General features: G+C 41.5%; 1 protein-coding gene across 2 annotated transcripts in view; it reads right to left on the minus strand.

Annotated features, from left to right (window-relative positions):
• Window positions 1-18,896, minus strand: part of LOC122806600 (schwannomin-interacting protein 1-like) — a 436,192-nt gene that overhangs the window by 297,684 nt on the left and 119,612 nt on the right. The window contains exon 2 of one of the 2 annotated variants that reach the window (XM_044077158.1): window positions 15,503-15,898. In XM_044077158.1, coding sequence (XP_043933093.1) covers window positions 15,503-15,634 — 132 coding nt within the window. In that variant the 5' untranslated portion in view covers window positions 15,635-15,898. Of the gene's footprint in view, window positions 1-15,502; window positions 15,899-18,896 lie in introns of those variants that run through there. The other variant, XM_044077159.1, reaches the window with a different exon arrangement.

Genomic DNA, 18,896 nt, shown 5'->3' on the forward strand with positions numbered 1-18,896 from the left:
CTAAACTGGTGGGGTCAAGTGCTTGGAGATTACCTATGTTCGTGTTTATGAGATGATCTATGGCAATGTGAGATGCGGAACAACTATTGGGGATGTCAAATGGGCCTTTTGGGGGGGTGGGGGTGAAGTTTGCACAGAAGCTATCTGCTAGCAGATTGGATAAGTCAACAGGATCAGTGTGAGTGGTACCGTTAGGTACTAATTTGGAATAAACCTGGGCTTTGCTATGGAGGTTCCTGACATAACTGAATAAGGCTTTGTGGTTTCCCTTTGTTTTGAAGGGTAGTTTCAATTCATAATTGGTTTGGAGGTTTTCCCTAGTGATCTAATTTTGCTTTTTAAGGCTGAGGAGGAAGTTTTTCCAATTTGAAATTTGTTCCTTTTTACCCTTTGACAATAGTTTCTTCCTTTTGTTGTAAAGACTGTTGATAGAGCATGCCCACCAGACAGTTTTGTGTTTCCTTGAGGAGCAGGTTTTAGTTCTGTTGGGTATGGCTGAGTCCATGCAGTTGTACAGCTGCTTGTATACTGTATTGGATTATAGTTCAACATAGTTGTCTGCATCCTCGGAGGTGGGCTATGGTGTGAAGCGACTGATACCTTCCCTTAGGAGGCTGTAGTCAGCTTTTATGAAGTTTTTTAACCTGGTTACATCTGGAGGGTGGGGTGGGATGTGGGATAGAAGTTTCGAATGAAACAGACTGATGATCTGATCACACCAGGGAAGAATATACTATGGGAGTCCTGCAGCAGTCGCCAATGTTGGTAGAACTAAGTCCAGAATGTTATCTCCCCTTGTGCAGGATGAGACAAGTTAGGCTAATGCATTAGAATTGATGAAGTCATGGAATCATTGGGTGAATGCATTAGTGCAGTAATAGTTCACTCAGTCTATGGTGGGGTAGATGAAGTCACAATGGATCGGGGTGTTAGGGGGTACCTTGATGGAGTCATGTAGGTCCAGGTAGGAGGAGTGGGTGTCCTGGAAGGGGGTCTATAGCTGGCTATAACTTCGATGGGTGTCTTGCCAACTGTCAGTTATACCTGGAGTAATTCCAGTGGGTCATGCTGGCAAACCAATCTAGAGGTGTGCCTGTCCTTAATGAAGACAGAGTCTCCACCACCCTTAGTCTTGACCTCATTTTGGGGTCAGAATGTGTGGAATGAGGTATAGCCTGGTAAGGCAGGGGTGCTCTCTGCAGCCCTGAACCAAGTTTCTGTGACCGCACAGACATCGGCATTTTCCAGTGCGAGGAGGGCCTCCAGTGGGTGCATTTTCTGGTTAAGGCTCCTAGCGTTAAGCAGCATGACCTTCAATTTGCTTTTTGACAAATCGTTTATGTTGGAAGATTTGTCTTTGGGATATAGCCTAAAAAGGCACAATAGGGGAGGCAAGAGCCTTGGCTAGGATCCGAAATCCTAGGGGTGACAGGTGGAGGCCACCTCTGGCAAAGCATCGAGGCCTGTCAGCCATGTCATCCCAGGCAGACAGATACTGGATCCCCTTGGAAAGATACCAGAAACTAAGCCAATTGAAGTCAATTATTTTTTGTTGGTATTGTGGCATCATTCTTGGTGAAGGTAGGATGCTGCTTAGGGCTAGGGTCATACCTGCCTGGGACACATACTATAAGAGCTCAATCATGTCTCTCTTCATATAGTCCAGGGAGGTATGTCCTAAGTCATTCACACCAACATGGACAATGACAGAGTCATACCTGTCGTGGAGAGACTTAACTGCATGTGTGATGTGGCAGATTCTGGCTAAATATAACCACTATTATATATGGTAAATTCACACTATTCATATGACAGCTAAAGATTCCAATATGAACTGTAAATTCTAGCCAAAACGATACTGCTATTGGAGATATAGCACAGAGATAATTCATAAACTCACATTTCTGGCAACAAAATATGAACTTCTGATTGTAGCTTAAAAGTTTATTAGCCTAACCTATTTGTCACAGTTATAATGACACGGGAGTGTCCTGTATGTAGTGTAGTTAATATAGGAGGTGATAGGCTTAACATAGTTTTAATTATAGTTCAGATGAAATATTGTTTTATATTGTTTTTAACAGTATGTAAGAGGTGTTTGCATTTATTTTCATTCAGCTGTACCTTTTGAGTTGTTACACTCAACCTATGTGTGATCTGAACTACTAAACTAATACAAAATTAAAAGGAAAAAGTGTAATGCTTTCCAAGGATTTTAGATACTGTCCTTCAAGTACACTTGGGGACTCAAAATTAATTACTTCTTTATAGTTTTGTATGGCAGCCTGCTATGCACAGGCAAATAGAAGATTTAGCAAAAAATAATATAAGATTCCAAATGGTTCAAAATATTGCAACACAAGCACCCTTTGTAATGGGTATCAGTGCCATGGCAATGCATTTACTTAGATGTCTGATATCAGCCACAACTCCAAGGCAAAGGGTGTAACAGGCACTTTACCCAGAGTACCTTGAGAGACACCCACAAAGAATAAAAAATTTCAGGTGTCTAGGGATGGGGAAGGTAGTACAAGAGAAGTGAAAAAAATTATTATGACAAAGCCTGATTCAGGATGAATGTCATACTTTTTGTGAACTGAAAAATTCGTTTTGTTGAGAAAGTGAAGAAATGTGTCCTATTGTTACTGAATATGGATCCTAAGTTAAAAGTGCCATTAAATTACTGGACACTGATATTACAATCATAAAACATTGCATTATAATAATTGAATATACAGTTGATAGCATTACGGCCTTATAACACCCTTTTATTATTGGCTTTGTAGACATTTACATACAAGTGTTTCCTTTTGCTATAACCAAACAGGCTGCACATCTAAATGAAGGGAAATATAATATTTGATCGTACCATGCATGTGCTTATATATGAGCACATGTGCCTGGTGGGGTGGTCCCTCTAGAACATTCAAGCAGTATGTAAGTGACATCTGTAACATTAATCTCTATCACCACATACTTATGTGTTTGTGTAACTGTGGTTACCAGAGTAGAATACTGACAAATGTCATTATTCCAGGCTCAGTCCAGGCGACATACACAGGGTACCAACAGAAAAGTAAGATTATAGACATAAAGTAAATTATACATAAAAATAACACAGATGTGAAAAATACATATATTTGCAAGAAGGCAGTGTCAGTGGTGCAAAAGATAACTCTCTTGCCTTTGGTGCATAAGGCTGTGGGTTCTATTCCCACACCAGGTGGATTGCTGACACTTCAGTGCAGCATAAGGGAATGTTGCACTCTTAAGTGTATTGTCCTTTGAATGAGATGTTAAACCCCATCTGCCTGAGTTGGTGGTAGCTGCTGTCGATGTTAAAGATCCCACAACACTTACTGAAATGAGTGGGGGAAATTCTCTGATGCCATGGCCAAATTTCCCCTACTAGTATAAATACTACCTTGGGTCTCCCCTGAAAAGAGACTAGTGGGACTAACCAGGTCAACATAAGATAAATATAATTAAAACATAGGATCAGGAGTATGTAATACATAATATTTGTGTTCTAAGTGAGATGTGTGGTCCAGCCAAAAGGACAGACCTATCAGACCCTCTGGAATGCAAGTATGAAAGGAAATTTTAGCAGTGAAGAGAGTAGAACTTGTAAAATACTAAAGAGCTGCAACAAGATATTTCTTTATCGGTTTACAATACAGGTCATGAATAGTGTTTCACCAAACATCAATTGACTAAAAAAATTCTACCAAAATGAAAGAAATACAATTTGACTGACAGCACAACTAGCAATAGTAACGCAGGGGTCTAAGCCCCCTTGCAGCAGCTCCCATGATGGAGGCAATTCTCACATACCCAGTTATACTGAGGTCCTTACACGTACCCAATTATTCTGAGGTTGTGTGACCTCAAAGGAAATTAAACCTTTTAATTCACTACAAAACCAAATGTTTTCTTTACCTCTGAGGCAGATTATTTAATAGCTGGATGTGTGGAGATACAGGAGAGCTTGCCCCCCTCCGCCGGCATACATTGCAGTAACAAATAGCCTGCAGGTTGTATTAGCTGTGTAAATAAACAAGGATTCCCTGTATATATCTGCTGTTTTAACTTACTTGGTAATCAAAGCTTGAACACATCATTATGTATTCCCTATACTTTTTAGAGTCTTGTTAATGAAATTAAATTAGTTCATTTATACATTATATGCATTACAGTAGAGTGTATAACAAGAGGGTATGCTATCTCATACTCGTAGAAGTTATGTAGCCCTTTCCATGGTGTGAAACATAGCATTTATATATGGCAGGAAGCTAATTAGGGGATTACATGCTTCCACACAGTATGATTGGTAATTTCACTTTTTGGCAAATGGCTGTTTATGCAGCCATCCTGTTGCATTGTACTTTAATAGTGAATGCAGTTAGTTTGGACAGTACAAAAACATGAAAAAATGGAACTTAGGAATTTAACTGATTACATGTTTTGTTGAGTTTACATTCCACAGAGGTTCAGTCAACACACTGGTCAGATCTCTAGCTCAAAGAAAACAAAAACCAGTACCCCATCCCCACCCCGCACTGCCCATGTGGGCGACTTCACTTCTCAAAACTCCCTTACTTTCATATACTAACTCCACTGTGACACAACAAAAAAAGCCCAAGAAAAGTAAATCATTGCAGAGTCGCAAATTAGAAACTGCACCAACAGTGATACCTAGGAGAACTGTGACTTCCGAGTACTATATCAGGGAATTTAACTCAACAAGTTAATAGTTCATGCACTTAACACCTGACTAAGGATAGGGATGCCAGTGTAAGTATTAGTACTACTCCTTACAAAATTCTGGAACATGTACAACCTCTAGAGTAACAATTCGCAAAGACACAAAACTCAGCTAGCACAGAATATTAACATTTGCTTGTAACATGTTTGATCCATCATATCCTGGACACTATCCAATCTGAACAAGCTGAACAGATATTATCACTGAGGCTATAAATGGAGCAGTGGTATAATCTACACTTTTGTAAATCATACAAATAAAACAAGAAGTTGCAACAAAAGTGATAATTACAGAACAACAGATTTGCTTAAGTGCAGCTCTGATATATCCTATAGTGCTAGAATAAAACAACCTCCAAATACAGGAAGAAGCAGTGGAAAAGGAGCATAGGAAAGATGAGACTGATCATGTTAATGTCAACTTCCTGACAATGTGGGTGAAGAGAGAAAGAGGAAAGATGGTGGATAGTCATTATGCATAACTTCTTAAATGCAACAACAAACGGGTGCATTATTCAAAGCAGGGATTAGAAAATGGGTAAAGCAGAAAAAGGTTATTAATTTGGGCAATCTACCTGAGCATCCCAGAGCTGAGTAGTGGTTAGGAAAAGTTGATCATAGTGCTTAGAAAAAGTTTATCAGTGGTGGTGAAAGATCAAGATGACTTTGCACAAAGGGGGAGGGGGCTGGAGGCAAGAAATGGGAAGATTCTGGACATAGCATTAAGGAGGGACAGGTAGTGGACATAATGATCCTGCTGGCAAATAATGACAACGCGACCTTGCAGTTCACTAACAAGGTATATAGAAAGAGTACAAAAACCAGAATACGGGTGTGGGAATACAGGAGAGGAAACTAGGAAACACTCTCAGGGCCTGCAAGGGAAGGATTGGGGGAAAGAACGAATATCAAGGAAAGTAATGTAGCCCCTAACACCCTGATCGTTGATGACTTCAACTACTCCACCATAGACTGGGTGAACTATTTCTGCACTAATGCACTCACCCAATGATTCCTTGACTTCATTAGTTCTAACTCACTAGACCAGCTTATCTCATCCCCCACAAGGGAAGATAACATTCTGGACTTGGTTCTCACCAACATGGGCGACCGCTGCACCACTCACATAGTATGTTATTCCCTGGTGAGATCAGATCATTGGACTGTCTCATTCAAAGTTTCTATCCCACCCAACCCCCCCCCAGCCGTAACCAGGCTAAGAAACTTCTCAAAAGCTGAGGGAGGATATCAGTAGCTTCACACCACTGCCTCACTCAGAGGATGCAGACAACTATGATGAACAGTACGTCAGTGTAGTATACAAGCACCTGTACAACTGCATGGACTCAGCCATACCCAAAAGAACTAAAACCTGCTCCTCAAGGAAACATATACCTGTCTGGTGGACATCCTGTATCAACAGGCATTACAACAAAAGGAAGAAACTGTTGTCCAAAGGTAAAAAGGAACAAATTCCAAACTGGAAAAACACCCCCCTCAGCCTCAACAAAAAAATTAGATCACTAGTGAAAACCTCCAAAGTCAATTATGAATTGAAACTAGCCTTCAAAACAAAAGAAAACCACAAAGGCTTCTTCAGCTATGTCAGGAACCTCCATGGCAAAGCCCAGTTTGTTCTGAATTAATACTTAATGGTACCACTTATGCTGATCCTGTTGACTTAGCCAACCTGCTAGCTGACAGGTTCAGTGCAAACATCACCCCTCTATCCCACTCCAAAGGCCCATTTGACATCCCCGATACTTGTTCCACATCTCACATCTCCATAGATCAAGTGTTAAAAGCCCTATCCAAGGTGAAGAACACAGCTTCCATGGGACCTGGTAGTATCCTAGGCTGTATTCTGCAGCATCTCCAGCAAGAACTAGCTTCGCCATTGAGCACCATATTCAACCACAGCCTAATTCAGGCTTCACTCCAGGAGAGTGGAGAACTGCCATTGTTATCCCCTTGCACAAAGGTGGTGCCACTACTGACCTGGGAAACTATCGCCCCATTAACTTGACAAGTCTGATCTGTAAAGCCATGGATCATATTATTATGGATCTCATAAACAAGGACATAGGCATTCTCCAAGCACTTGACCCCACCCAATTTGGATTCATCAAGGGCAGATCTTGCCTGTTGAACCTGTTTGACTTCTTTGAGACTGTCACCAAGGCCCTGGATGAGGGAAAATCAGTATATACAGCTTACCTTGATTTGGCCAAGGCCTTTGACACAATCCCCCTCTCGGGCATCATCAAAATGCTAACTCAACTTGGTGTAAATCCCTGTCGTGACAGGTGGGTGGCCAAATGGGTCACCAATAGGACCCACAAGGTCAAAATAGGTGCCACCACCTCCAACAGCAGACCTGTCACTAGTGGTGTTCCCCAGGCATCTGTCCTGGGACCCCTACTGTTTGGCTTCTACTTCTCTGAGGTCCAGGCAAAAACAAGGGGCCTGTGGTTGACCAAGTTTGACTGCAAGTTGGGTGCTGTCATTGACTCCCCAAGTGATGGTAACAAACTGCAATAGGTTCTCACAGCAACAAATGACTGGTGCCAATGTCATGACCTTAAGTTAAATGCAAAAAAATGTATTATCACACCATTCAGCAAAAACACGGCCCCTACTGATTACCACATCTACGGCAACCCCCTTAACACACAAGCTGTGGTGAGAGAGCTGGATACTCAAGTTGGCAACAATCTCACATTCGACCATTATGTAGTGGCAGTGGTCAGAAAAGCCTTTTACTTGGTTCATCTTATAAGTAAAGGGATTGCATCCAGAAAAAAGGAGGTTATTACCTCTGTGCTCCTCCCTCATTAGGCCTATAATTGAGTATAATGCCTCGTTTGGTATGTACCTCTCCAAACACCTGCACCAACTGGAAAGGCCACAGAAATAACTCACAAAGAGAATCCATGGCCTTCAACACCTGTCCTATGCGCACAGGCTCAAATCACGGTCACTCTACTCAGTATTGTACAGATTGCTCAGAGGTGATCTGTGTCTCGCCTACAAGGCAATATCAAACCCTGCCTACTAGAGATGGTCCATATCCATGTCTAACTTCTCGTGCATTACCCGCTCGAAAGAACTAAATTTAATATGTGACATCAACAAAACCTGCTAGAGTGATAGGTTTGTATGCCAGAGGCTGCCCAGTCTGTGGAATAGAAATTCCATACATGTCAGAGTCCCTTGCTGACCCTCTTCAAGTGCAATCTTGATGAATGCATGGGAAACCACACATTTGTTCTAGGGGTTCCACCTTTGTCCCTCACTGACAGGGGGTGATAGGTGCCGACTGAGGTTTCTTTTTTTGGGGATAAACTGGCTAGGCTTGTAAGGGCCCCAGGGCCATTAGCCTAGTAACCTCCTATTTATGATTTGACTGAATATGACTCCTATTTTTATATATATGATCTATGTCTCTTTTGGAAACAAACAAGGGTGGAAAGGAAGGGAGCAAGTGGTAGGCAGAACAAGAAGGGCTAGTAGAATGAAAAGGCCAACATACTAAAAGAAGAAGAAGAAAGGCATCAGTAAAAAAGACTTATAAAATGAAGAAAAGGAATGGGAACCAGTAAGAGTGAAAAACATTAGTGCTCAAGACTGCTGTCTGTTTTGGAAGCATTCTTCTTTATCCAGTGTTATCTAGTTGGGAGTTATATGTCTGGGGGTGTGAGGGGTACAGACAGGCTTGTCCCTTGCAACAAAATTTCTGACATCTGGTTACATAATAACAGCAGCTTTTGAGGTTATAGAATCAAACATGTCTGATCTGAGCAATACAGTTGAAAGACATCATAACAGCAAGAAAATGAGGGCAGGGTGCCATCTTGGGATGGTAACATAGGTTCATAGGTTCATAGGTGTGTACTAGGCTAATAGCCCCAGGGCCTTTACAAGCCTAGCCATAGGATTACCCTGGCATCATACCACCCGACCTTAGTTCCCAGTGCTTCTGTCGAGTAGAGCCACTGGAGTAATTCCTGGGGTGAATTTTCTATTTCCCATCCTCTCATCAAGATTTCTCTTGAAGAGGGTCAGTGAGGTGCTCTACTTGACATGTATGGGAAGTTTGTTCCATAGCATGGGCAGTTTTTGAGTTATAAACCTATCCCTCCAGTACATTCTGTTGATTGTGGTAATGAGGTTGAGGTGTCTGGAGCATGTGGTGTGTAGGGATTGGGATTTCTTTAGATGTAACATTTCTAACAGAGCCGGGTCAGACATGGTTTTGTAAGTCAAGCAGAGATCGCCTCTAAGTAGATGATATGAGACAGAGAATAGTTGGAGTTTTTTTTAGTCTGTCCATGTAGGACAAGTGTTTAAGGCCTAAGATCCTCTTTGTGAGGTACTTTTGTGGCCTGTCTAGTGAGGTACATGCCAAATGGGGCATTATACTTGATGATTGGCCTAATGAGGGAAGAATAGAGGGAGGCAATGACCTCTTTCCTCCTGGATGCAAAACCCTTAGTAATGAGATGTGCCACATAGAAGGACTTTCTGCCACAGTGGCAATGTGGTGATCAAAAGAGAGGTTGCTGTCAACCTGTGTTCCCAGATCTCTTATAATGCCTTCTGTGTTCAGCGGACTACCATTAATGTGGTAATTTATGGGAATGGGTTTTTCTCAATGGGGATGACAACACATTTTTTAGCATTGAGCTTAAGGCCATGGTTCTGACACCAATTGTTGGTCTCAGTGAGGCCATTCTGTAGGATGTCAGCATCACTTGGGGAGTTAATAATAGCTCCCAACTTGCAATTGTCTGTGAACTTTGTCAGGCAGAGTCCCTTCGTGTTGACCTGGACTTCAGAGAAGTAGATACCAAACAGGAGAGGACCCAGGACTGAACCATGTGGGACTCCACTAGTGACTAATCGGCAGGCTGACTTGGAATCAGCTACTTTCACACTGTGGGTTCTATCTGTTAGTCAGTTTGCAACCCACCTAGTGATATAGGGGTTGATACCTAGCTTACTGAGTTTTTCTATGATTACTGAGTGGGGAATGGTATCAAAGGCCTTGGCCAGATCAAGGTAGGCTGTACGAACCACCTTGCCTTCACCCACAGCTCTGGTGACTGACTCAAAGAAGTTGTCCAAGTTGAGCAGGCATGATCTACCCTTCACAAAACCAAACTGTGTGGGATCCATAGTTTGGAGATTCCCTTTATCCCTGTTTATTAGGTCCATGATGATGCATTCCATAGCTTTGAATATCAGATTTGTCAGACTATTGGGGCGATAGTTCCCGGGTCTGTAGTCACTCCTCCTTTGTGGAGAGGGATGACTGCAGCAGTGCACCATTTGGTAGGGACAAAGCCTGAGGTGAGGCTGTTATTGAACAGGGCACACAGGTGGGTTGCCAGTTCACTCTGTAGTTCATGTAGAACACAGTCAGGGATATTGTCAGGTCCCATAGAAGCTGTATTCTTGGCCTTGGACAGTGTTGTTTTAACCTGTGCAGCAGTAATACTGGGTGGCTGGCAATCTACTGGTATTGTGATTGGTCCTTTGGGGGGGGGAGAGGGGTAAAGTTGGCACTGAATCTGTTGACCAGTATATTGGCAATATCTGTTGGCTCGGTATAGGAGTTACCATTGTGCAGTAGCTCAGAGCAAATCAGGGTATTGCCATGGAGATTCTTTACAGAACTATAGAAGGCCTTGTGATTGTCTTTACTATTTGCTGCAATTCTGTTTTCATAGCTAGTTTTAGAGGAGTTGATGAGTGATCTCAACTTTTTGTTGAGGCTGATAAGGGAGTTTTTCCAGTCTCGGGACTTCACCTTATTCTGCATCAGTTTCCTCCTTTTGTTGTAGAGTTTGTTTATGGCAGGAGACCACCAGATTGCTTCCTTTTTTTTTTGGAGGACAGTGTCTTGGTTCTATTGGGTATGGCGAGATCCATGCATTTGTGTATGTGTTCATACAGTGCATTGGTGTATGATTTGGCGGTCATGCAACTATTCTCCATTTGCATGGGTGCCGTGAAGTTAGCCACCTCTGTTTTTAGGAGCCCAAAGTTAGCTTTGGAGAAGTTTTTCATGGTGGTTACCTCTGCAGGGGTGGGGGGTGGGGTGGGAGGGATGTGGATTTCCAAGGTGATTAGTTTGTGGTCAGATCTAACCAGGGAGGAGCTGACTATTGGTGTAGCGCAACGGTCGCCCATGTTAGTAATGACCAGGTCAAGGACATTGCTACCTCTAGTGGGGTAAGAACGAGCTGGTCCAGGGCATTGAAATTAATGAACTCCAGGAAACGTTGGGCAAGTGTATTGGTACATGAGTAGTTTTCCCAGTTAATGGAGGGGTAGTTGAAGTTGCCTAGTATGAGAGTGTTAGGTTGGACCCTAATATTCTCCAGGGTGCTTAGGAACATGGAGTGTGAGTCTTGGGACATGGTTGGGGACCTATAGCAGGCTACGATCTGAATGGCTGTCTTACCCAATGTTAGCTGCACCTGAAGTATCTCTGATGCGTTATGTTGGGCTACCAGTCTGGAAGTGTGTGCATCCTTTATGAATATGGAAACACCACTGCCTTTGGAGCTTCAGTCCAAGTTCTGGGGCCGAAAGGTGTGGAATGAGTTATAGCCTGTATTATAGGGGTGCTTTCTGCTGCCTTGAACCAGGTCTCTGTTACAGCACAAATGTCAATGTTCTCCATTTTAAGGAGTGCTTCCAGTGACTGCATTTTGAGATTTAGACTTCTAGCATTGAGCAGCATGACCCTCAGATTGCATTTGTTTGTAGCTGTTACTGTGGTAATTTGGTCTTTGGAACACCACCTAAAAAAGGCACTATAGGGGTGGCAAGACTCTTGGCCAGTATCCGGTAGCCCTGGGGTGATAGATGCAGGCCATCTCTGGCAAAGCATCAAGGTCTGTCAATCATGTCATCCCAGGGAGACAGATACTGGATCCCCTTAGAATGACATCAGAAACTTAACCACTTGTTGAAATCAATCATTTTCTGCTTGTACTGTAGTATCATTCTGGGTGATGGTAGGATGCTGCTCAGGGCTAGGGTCATACCCCCCTGGGCTACATAATCTGACAGCTCCTCCGTGTCTCTTTTCATGTAGTCCAGGGAGGTACGTCTTAGGTCATTCACACCCACATTTACAATGACAAAGTCATATGTATCTGTTGTTGAGGGACCTGAGTGCATGTGTTATGTGGTGGATCCTGGCACCTGACAGGCAGCTGACTGTTACTTTCTCCTTATTCAACCTAGTGAGTGGGACATCAATGTGCCTCACTATCGAGTCATCTATGACTAGTGTGTTGGGCATGCTGTTTTGCCTTAGGGGCTTTGGTTGAGTGGCACACTGTTTAGGAGAGTTATGTGTCTCATGATTAGTGCTGTGTTGTGATGGTCGAGTGCATTTCGCCTTTGAGGTCTCTGTTGTTTGGGCAGATTTTTAATGAATGCCTCCGCGAAGGTGGGTATATGGTTTGTGTTTTTATGTGAAGGCAGTGCTGGTGTGTGTTCTGTAGAGTATGTGTTCCATGTGGTGTGGTGCAAGTGTTTACCTTCTTTTCTTGACCAACTATTCTGGTCTTGGCTGGAGAGTGCGTGGCTTCCAATTTGGATATATAAGTGCATCTCTCGCAAGTCTGAGTGTTAGGAGGTAAGAGGACAGGGTTGTCAGTGTACATGAGGCAGTTGCTAGGGAGGATGCAAAGAGTGCTTGTGTACTGTGAATAGCCAGAGGAAGGGAAGTAGCCACAAGGGCTGGTCTGCTCCCTTGCATTATTCAAACTGTTCATTCTGAATATGGCAGTGCAAATAAAGAACAGAATAAACCTCCCTGCAGATGACACCATAATGTAAGAAATATAGGAAGATGAGGGTTTGATGTGATATGCAGGAAGATAGTCTGAAAGATATCAGCTAAGATGTAATCCCAGAGTGTTCAAAGAGTTGCGTATAGAAAAAGACAACCCAGAGACAGAATGTATGGAGGTGCGGTAACTCCTTGGTAACTACAAAGGAAAAAAGACAGAGTAACAAAACTGTGGTGATAAAGTACTGGAGCAGTCTGAGAGGGCAGCAGTAGAGACCAACAAAATGCTGGGTTCTGTTGTGTGAAGGACTGCTTTCTGGGACAGGAGGGCGATTCTCCCTTATGAAAAACACTGACTGCTTGTCAGCTGAATCTCTGTGCATCTGCTCAGAAAACATCAGGGAGACAGACAGATGGATAATGTTGTAGCTTTGAGGGTTCAGAGTGTGGCTTCATGAACATTTGGCAGTTGGGTCAAAAATATAGCTAACACACAACATCCTGGGACTACACTGCCTGAAAACCAGAACAGAAAGATTAGAAAGGATATGAGTGCAAATGGTATTAAAAGGGAATTTTGAAGAACTAGATCAGAGAAGGGAGGACATAGCAAGAGGAAAAGGAATAGTCACTGTTTTCAGCTGAAAGGGAGCAGATTTAGTGTAGACATGCAGAAATACTATTTAATGGAAAGGGTAGTATCTTGGTGAAATGAGCTTTCAGGATGGATAATACACTGCAGATCAAAAGCACTTTATTATATCCCTGTAATAAGCAAAACCATCATTTACATAAATCTCATCTCATTAAATGTCATGTCTTCCACAATGCTACAGCATTTCACAAAGGGGAACAGCAGTCATTCATATAAATTAATTCCCTTACACATCTTATCTTTTCATTTCAAAATATTACTATTCATATGAATACATATTGTATCTCTGGCATCTACAAAATTAATTTCCACCTATAATTCTGAAATGTGATAGCCACCCGCTAGAACTCCTGATGTTCAGAATTACATATTTTGGCAAACACATTTTCAATGGTACAAATGTCATCTTGCTGTATTGTTTGAGTTCTTAATTTTGATAGTGTCTATTTTGTCTAATGGACGTATCAAAATCTTAAAATGCTGTAACAGACATGCAGAAAGGGATAAATACACTTATCATTAATTATTGCCTGATTAGATGGAAAGGCATAGATATGTAGGCAAAGAGGGGGCAGACAAGTTGAAGTTCAGAAGGAATACCCAGATGAGGATGGAGCTAAGATTCAGTCCTGTCATCTTGAATGTGATACATCCTCACCTGGAAACAGAAAGCCTTTGTCTATGGTACTGTAGAGCCTCCTGTGTATGATGCAAGTAAACTTACTGCACTGAGGTTCCAGAGCATCTCAGATGAGGAGGGGTCATTCAGTAAATTAAGGGCAGTCTGGCACACTGCAGGAGAAAATTACCAGAATTTAACAAAGTGACAGTATGTATACCCCAAGCCACTGAGGGTACTCTAATAACACAAACATATATCATGAGCTGCTGAGTGATGGGGCTGGATAATCAAAAATGAATAACTGTTAGTTTAACAGTGAAGAGTAAGGCTATGATATGTTAAAAGCTTCATTGTATAAGAATCTGTTTCATTCCTTCAGTCTTCATTTTCCTACTATGTTAGTCTGAGGAAGTCATATTATTGGCTAGTCAGTTTAGCTCATTAACAGATAAATAAAAATAAAAAAAAGTATCAGTCTAATATGTATAAGTGAGGGCTGATGAGCTAAATAGATGGAAATAAACTATTGGTCGTAAACATGGTGTGTCTGCACTGAGCTTGCATTAGGAGGAAGAGAAAGCAGACCACACCACTAAGATGTGCTACAACAAAATGCGTTGAGGAAAACAAACACCAGCCACTGCTGTGTAATACAAACTGATACAATGGTATCCCTGTTGTCTACACAGCCAGACAGTTAAAATAATGATTTGTATCTTGTGTGAAAGATTGCTATCATTGTTTTGCTGCAGAGAGACAGTGAGCATAGTCAGTGCATGGTAGCAATAGCTTCAACACACAAGAGAGATCAGTGATGATGCAGGCAGCCCTGCATGTGTACAGCCATTTGACAAACTAAAACTAAAACAAAAATGCAGGGTCAAGGTCAAACATTTCATAGCATGCAGATTCTTTGGAAAGGCAAAGCTACGTTTTGCCATCTTTCTGTTTCTGAAGATGTAATACATACTAGTGTTGACATATTTCATATTAAAGGATACCTATTTTGTAATTTTACAACTGAGCGTATCCCATAACGATGAGGAAAGAAAAAATAGTCAAACCATACATAGGTGTCAAATGTCAATTTTGCTTCTCTTAAAAACTTACTTTTCTTTAGTGTACAAGTATAGTAATCCCCTTCAATGTATCTACTTTCAGAGTTTTAGGCACTGGCATGGGGTGTAAGGATATTCATCTTTTGAACTTGCACTTTCAGAGGTCATACCCTAAAATCATATAATGGGCACCGTGCTTGCAGCTTATGACTTGTGTAAAACACAATGTATGGATTATCATGTGATCTAGGGTGAAGGAAATACATAGAGGTGGACAAACAAGGAACCATCCACTTAGAATAAGACAACAGAGGACCCACATGTGTGACATAAATCTACAAGTTATGCTATGGGCCGGGCCCAAACTGTTGTGAGTTATTCTTTACACAGCAATGTTGTATTTCAAGCATTATGTTAACTAACCATCCTGAAAAATAATACTAGTGTAGTGTTGACACTGACGGTCTTGGTTTTCCTTTTATTCTCAGATGGTTACAGAAGTTGATAAGTGCATGGTTGTTAGCTTCTTACTACATAAAAATGCACATGCAAAGCAAATACCAAATAATCCCCAAAGCCCCAGGACTTGCCATGGAATATGTGGATGCCCCTCTGTTGTGGCTGCCACGAGTGGCTCCTTTTTCCTTCTCTCTCATCTGGAGCTCAGCAATGCAGTTCTCCAGTGCCTCCCAGTCCATGGTGGGCATCTCCACCTCATCCATTCTGTTTAACCAGAACTTAATCTTCTCCAGTCCAGGCAGTTTATATCCTTCCCAGCGAAGGGGAAAGTGTCTCTTGTCCACTGTTTACAGTGAAAATGCTTGCTTTAGGTCAATTGCTTTCACATATTGGAAGTTTCAGCACAACTTTCTTGCTTGCAGTCCATTTTTCTCAGTGCCCATTTCATTAAGTCTGTGACCATCGATTTATAATTGACTGCCAGGCATATCCTTTGTTATCCATTTTGTACCGACTGTATGCCACACCTAGAAAAAGAAATAAGTCATTAGTTAACCTATTCAGTCTGCTTACTTATTTGCAATCTTTTTTTTTTTTAAACCAGACACGCTTGTAACTGCTCAGGTATTGTTGAGAACTGGAAGGAGAATTGGGGTGTGGTATATTACATAGTTCACTCTTACAGAGATGAGGACTCTGGCCAAGAAATATTTTGCTTAGTTTGCTGAATGTTTTGTATACTTTATGGCATGTTACCAGTAAATGACACAATACTATAAAGAAGGAATTCATGCAGCACCAAACAAATGTGCATGTACAGACATGCAGCAGTAAGGCCTGAACACTAATTCTACTGAATGAGGTTTGCACTGTCAATTCTGCATTCTGTTCATTGATAAGTAACTGTTTTTACTTCCATTTCTTTATACACAATGAAGAAGGGCAAAGAAAGTTTGAGAAACCTCCCAAATTAAAGCTTTCAATTTATCATATTTTTTCATGCAGCTTAACTTACAATCACATTATGATTAATGCATATTTAGGACCGTCAGTGCTTTGCATTATGTTTAGTTTATGAAAATTAGTTAAAGTAAGTCTTTTTTAACACAAAGTATGTTACTAGTAAATCATCTTCTCAAAAAACTATTATTTTTAATTGATACTCCAAAACCCCCAGCACTGGCACTTGAGCAGACAAAAACCTGGATGCTGTTTTGCTCAGAACAACAGGACAAGTACAGTGTCTCCTACTGGTATTCTGCTGCAATGTCATAAGATACCAGTCCATATACCCCTTTATGTTCCAGAGGTGGGATTCAGGAAATCCTTAATGTTTGTGGCAAGAGGTGGTTGAAGCTATGTGCAAGTGTAATGGCCAGATAAAACTTCTGCAGACTGGTAGTAACTTTCTGCCACGCAAAATGTTCAGTTATGCATGCTGGGAATTCCAGCACTGCAAATGGAAACTTGCACTGTTTAGTAGCTGTAGATGTTCTGCACAGCTATAGAAATGCACAGACTTTGTTATGAATTTCACATAGAGGAATAACTATAAGAAGTAAGAATCATATCAAACCTTGTGATAAGTCATTCAACTACACACACACACACACACACACACACACACACACACACACACACACACACACACACACTGGTCGAAAAGCAAAGACTTTGATTATGCACTATTGTGGTACAGTGGGGATTGGGGTTTTGCTCTGTGATCTCAGAGTTTGTATACATATTTAACAGGGGGTCTGGAGGTTGCATGGAGGCTTGTCCCCCTGTAAAAATCCAGATGTTTATTTTTTGTTTGTTTTTTGACCTCCCAGGTTTTCAATATTCCTGGTTCAGTCTTTTGACATTCAATGTTATGAGCTTTCATCCTTTTGATAGAGACACACAAGCTCACACACACACACACACACACACACACACACACACACACACACACACACACACACACACACACACACACACACACACACACACACTCACTCACACACTCACTCACTGCTAGGAGCAATGGCCTGATAAGTGAGGTACAGCTGTGCTAACAACCATGTGACATACAAAAACACACCAAGCTCCATAATTACCAAGAGGGCTCCATTTGTTTTCCTGTCTCTGAATGCAGTTTTGTGATTTTGCAGAGAACCGTCAGCTTGACACAGGATAATATCAAACTGTTTTCCAATCTGCTCCCCCTGTGAATCATTAATGTATAACATAATGGGGAACTGGCTTGTGGATTACATTTAACTGACAACTCAGTTCCTCAAAAAACACACACACACTGCCTAACATCAGAATAAGTATTTCTGCAGGTGTGTGTGTGTGTGTGTGTGTGTGTGTGTGTGTGTGTGTGCGCGTACATGTGTGTGCATGTGTGCACGTGCACACACGTGTGTGTGTGTAGGGATTCCCCCATACCCCTTTTCTCATACATACTAACTGTACAGTTGCAGTCACACAACAGGAAAAAAATCCCCGTTAAAACACACAGCAGTCTCATGCAAAAAGCAGTCATGTTGTGCCTAACAACATATGCACCAATGCAGCACAAAAGCAGAGTTCAACCAAAAGCATTCTATAAAACTGCAAAGTTGAGTGACACAAACAACAATCCTGCTGTGAGTTAGAAATTATGCTCTGAAACATAAACATAACAGAAATTTGACCAAAAAGGTACCTTGAAACCAGACACCTTAGCCGAAGAGAGTACCTTTCAATATACAGTGAAAGGCAGCTCAAGGAAACATGTTTAAACAAATGGTAAACAATAAATTACACATCAGTGGAGAGTAGGGTAGGCTTCTGTGCCTTATTAATCCCATTCTTACACCTTTGACATTTTTATTCATTCAGTTGCTGGCAAAAAACATTTGCTTCACCTTTTATCCCAATTTTTTTGTACTTTCTAACTACCAGTCTCCTCTAATTATTTTATTTCATGGTTTGCAGAGTACGCTGGTTGAAAAGTGAAAATGTCTTTATATGTGTGTGTGTGTGTGTGTGTGTGTGTGTGTGTGTGTGTGTATGTGTGTGGTTGTGCATTCATTTGGGTACAAGCATTTCTATGTATGTGTGTATATATGTGCATTTGGGTTCAAGTATTTTCATGTGTGTGTGTGTGTGTGTGTGTGTGTGTGTGTGTGTGTGTGTGTGTGTGTGTGTGTGTTTTGAATGTCTATGTGTTTGTGTGCATGTGTTTGCATTTGCTTATGTGTGTCTGTGTGTGTATAGTAGGCATATTCATGCTAAAGGCTGGCAGAAAGCTCTGCCTTCATGTGGAAGAGGAGTGTAGCATGGTAAAAAGTAGAGCCTTATTGAGGAAGTGTCTAGTATGCATGAAGTCACAAACACAGAAGTGAAATAAGCTAAAATTCAAAACTCAGATATAAAAAAAACACTTTTAGGAAGAAACTAAAAAAAAGACAAGTAATGCTCTTAAATAATATGGTTGAGCTAAGTTAGAATCATGTCCACAGAGACAGACAGGAGTTATTACACTTCAGCCATTTT

Source organism: Protopterus annectens, chromosome 7.part0, assembly GCF_019279795.1.
Source record: "Protopterus annectens isolate FY-2018-M chromosome 7.part0, PAN1.0, whole genome shotgun sequence".
NCBI lineage: Eukaryota > Metazoa > Chordata > Ceratodontiformes > Protopteridae > Protopterus > Protopterus annectens.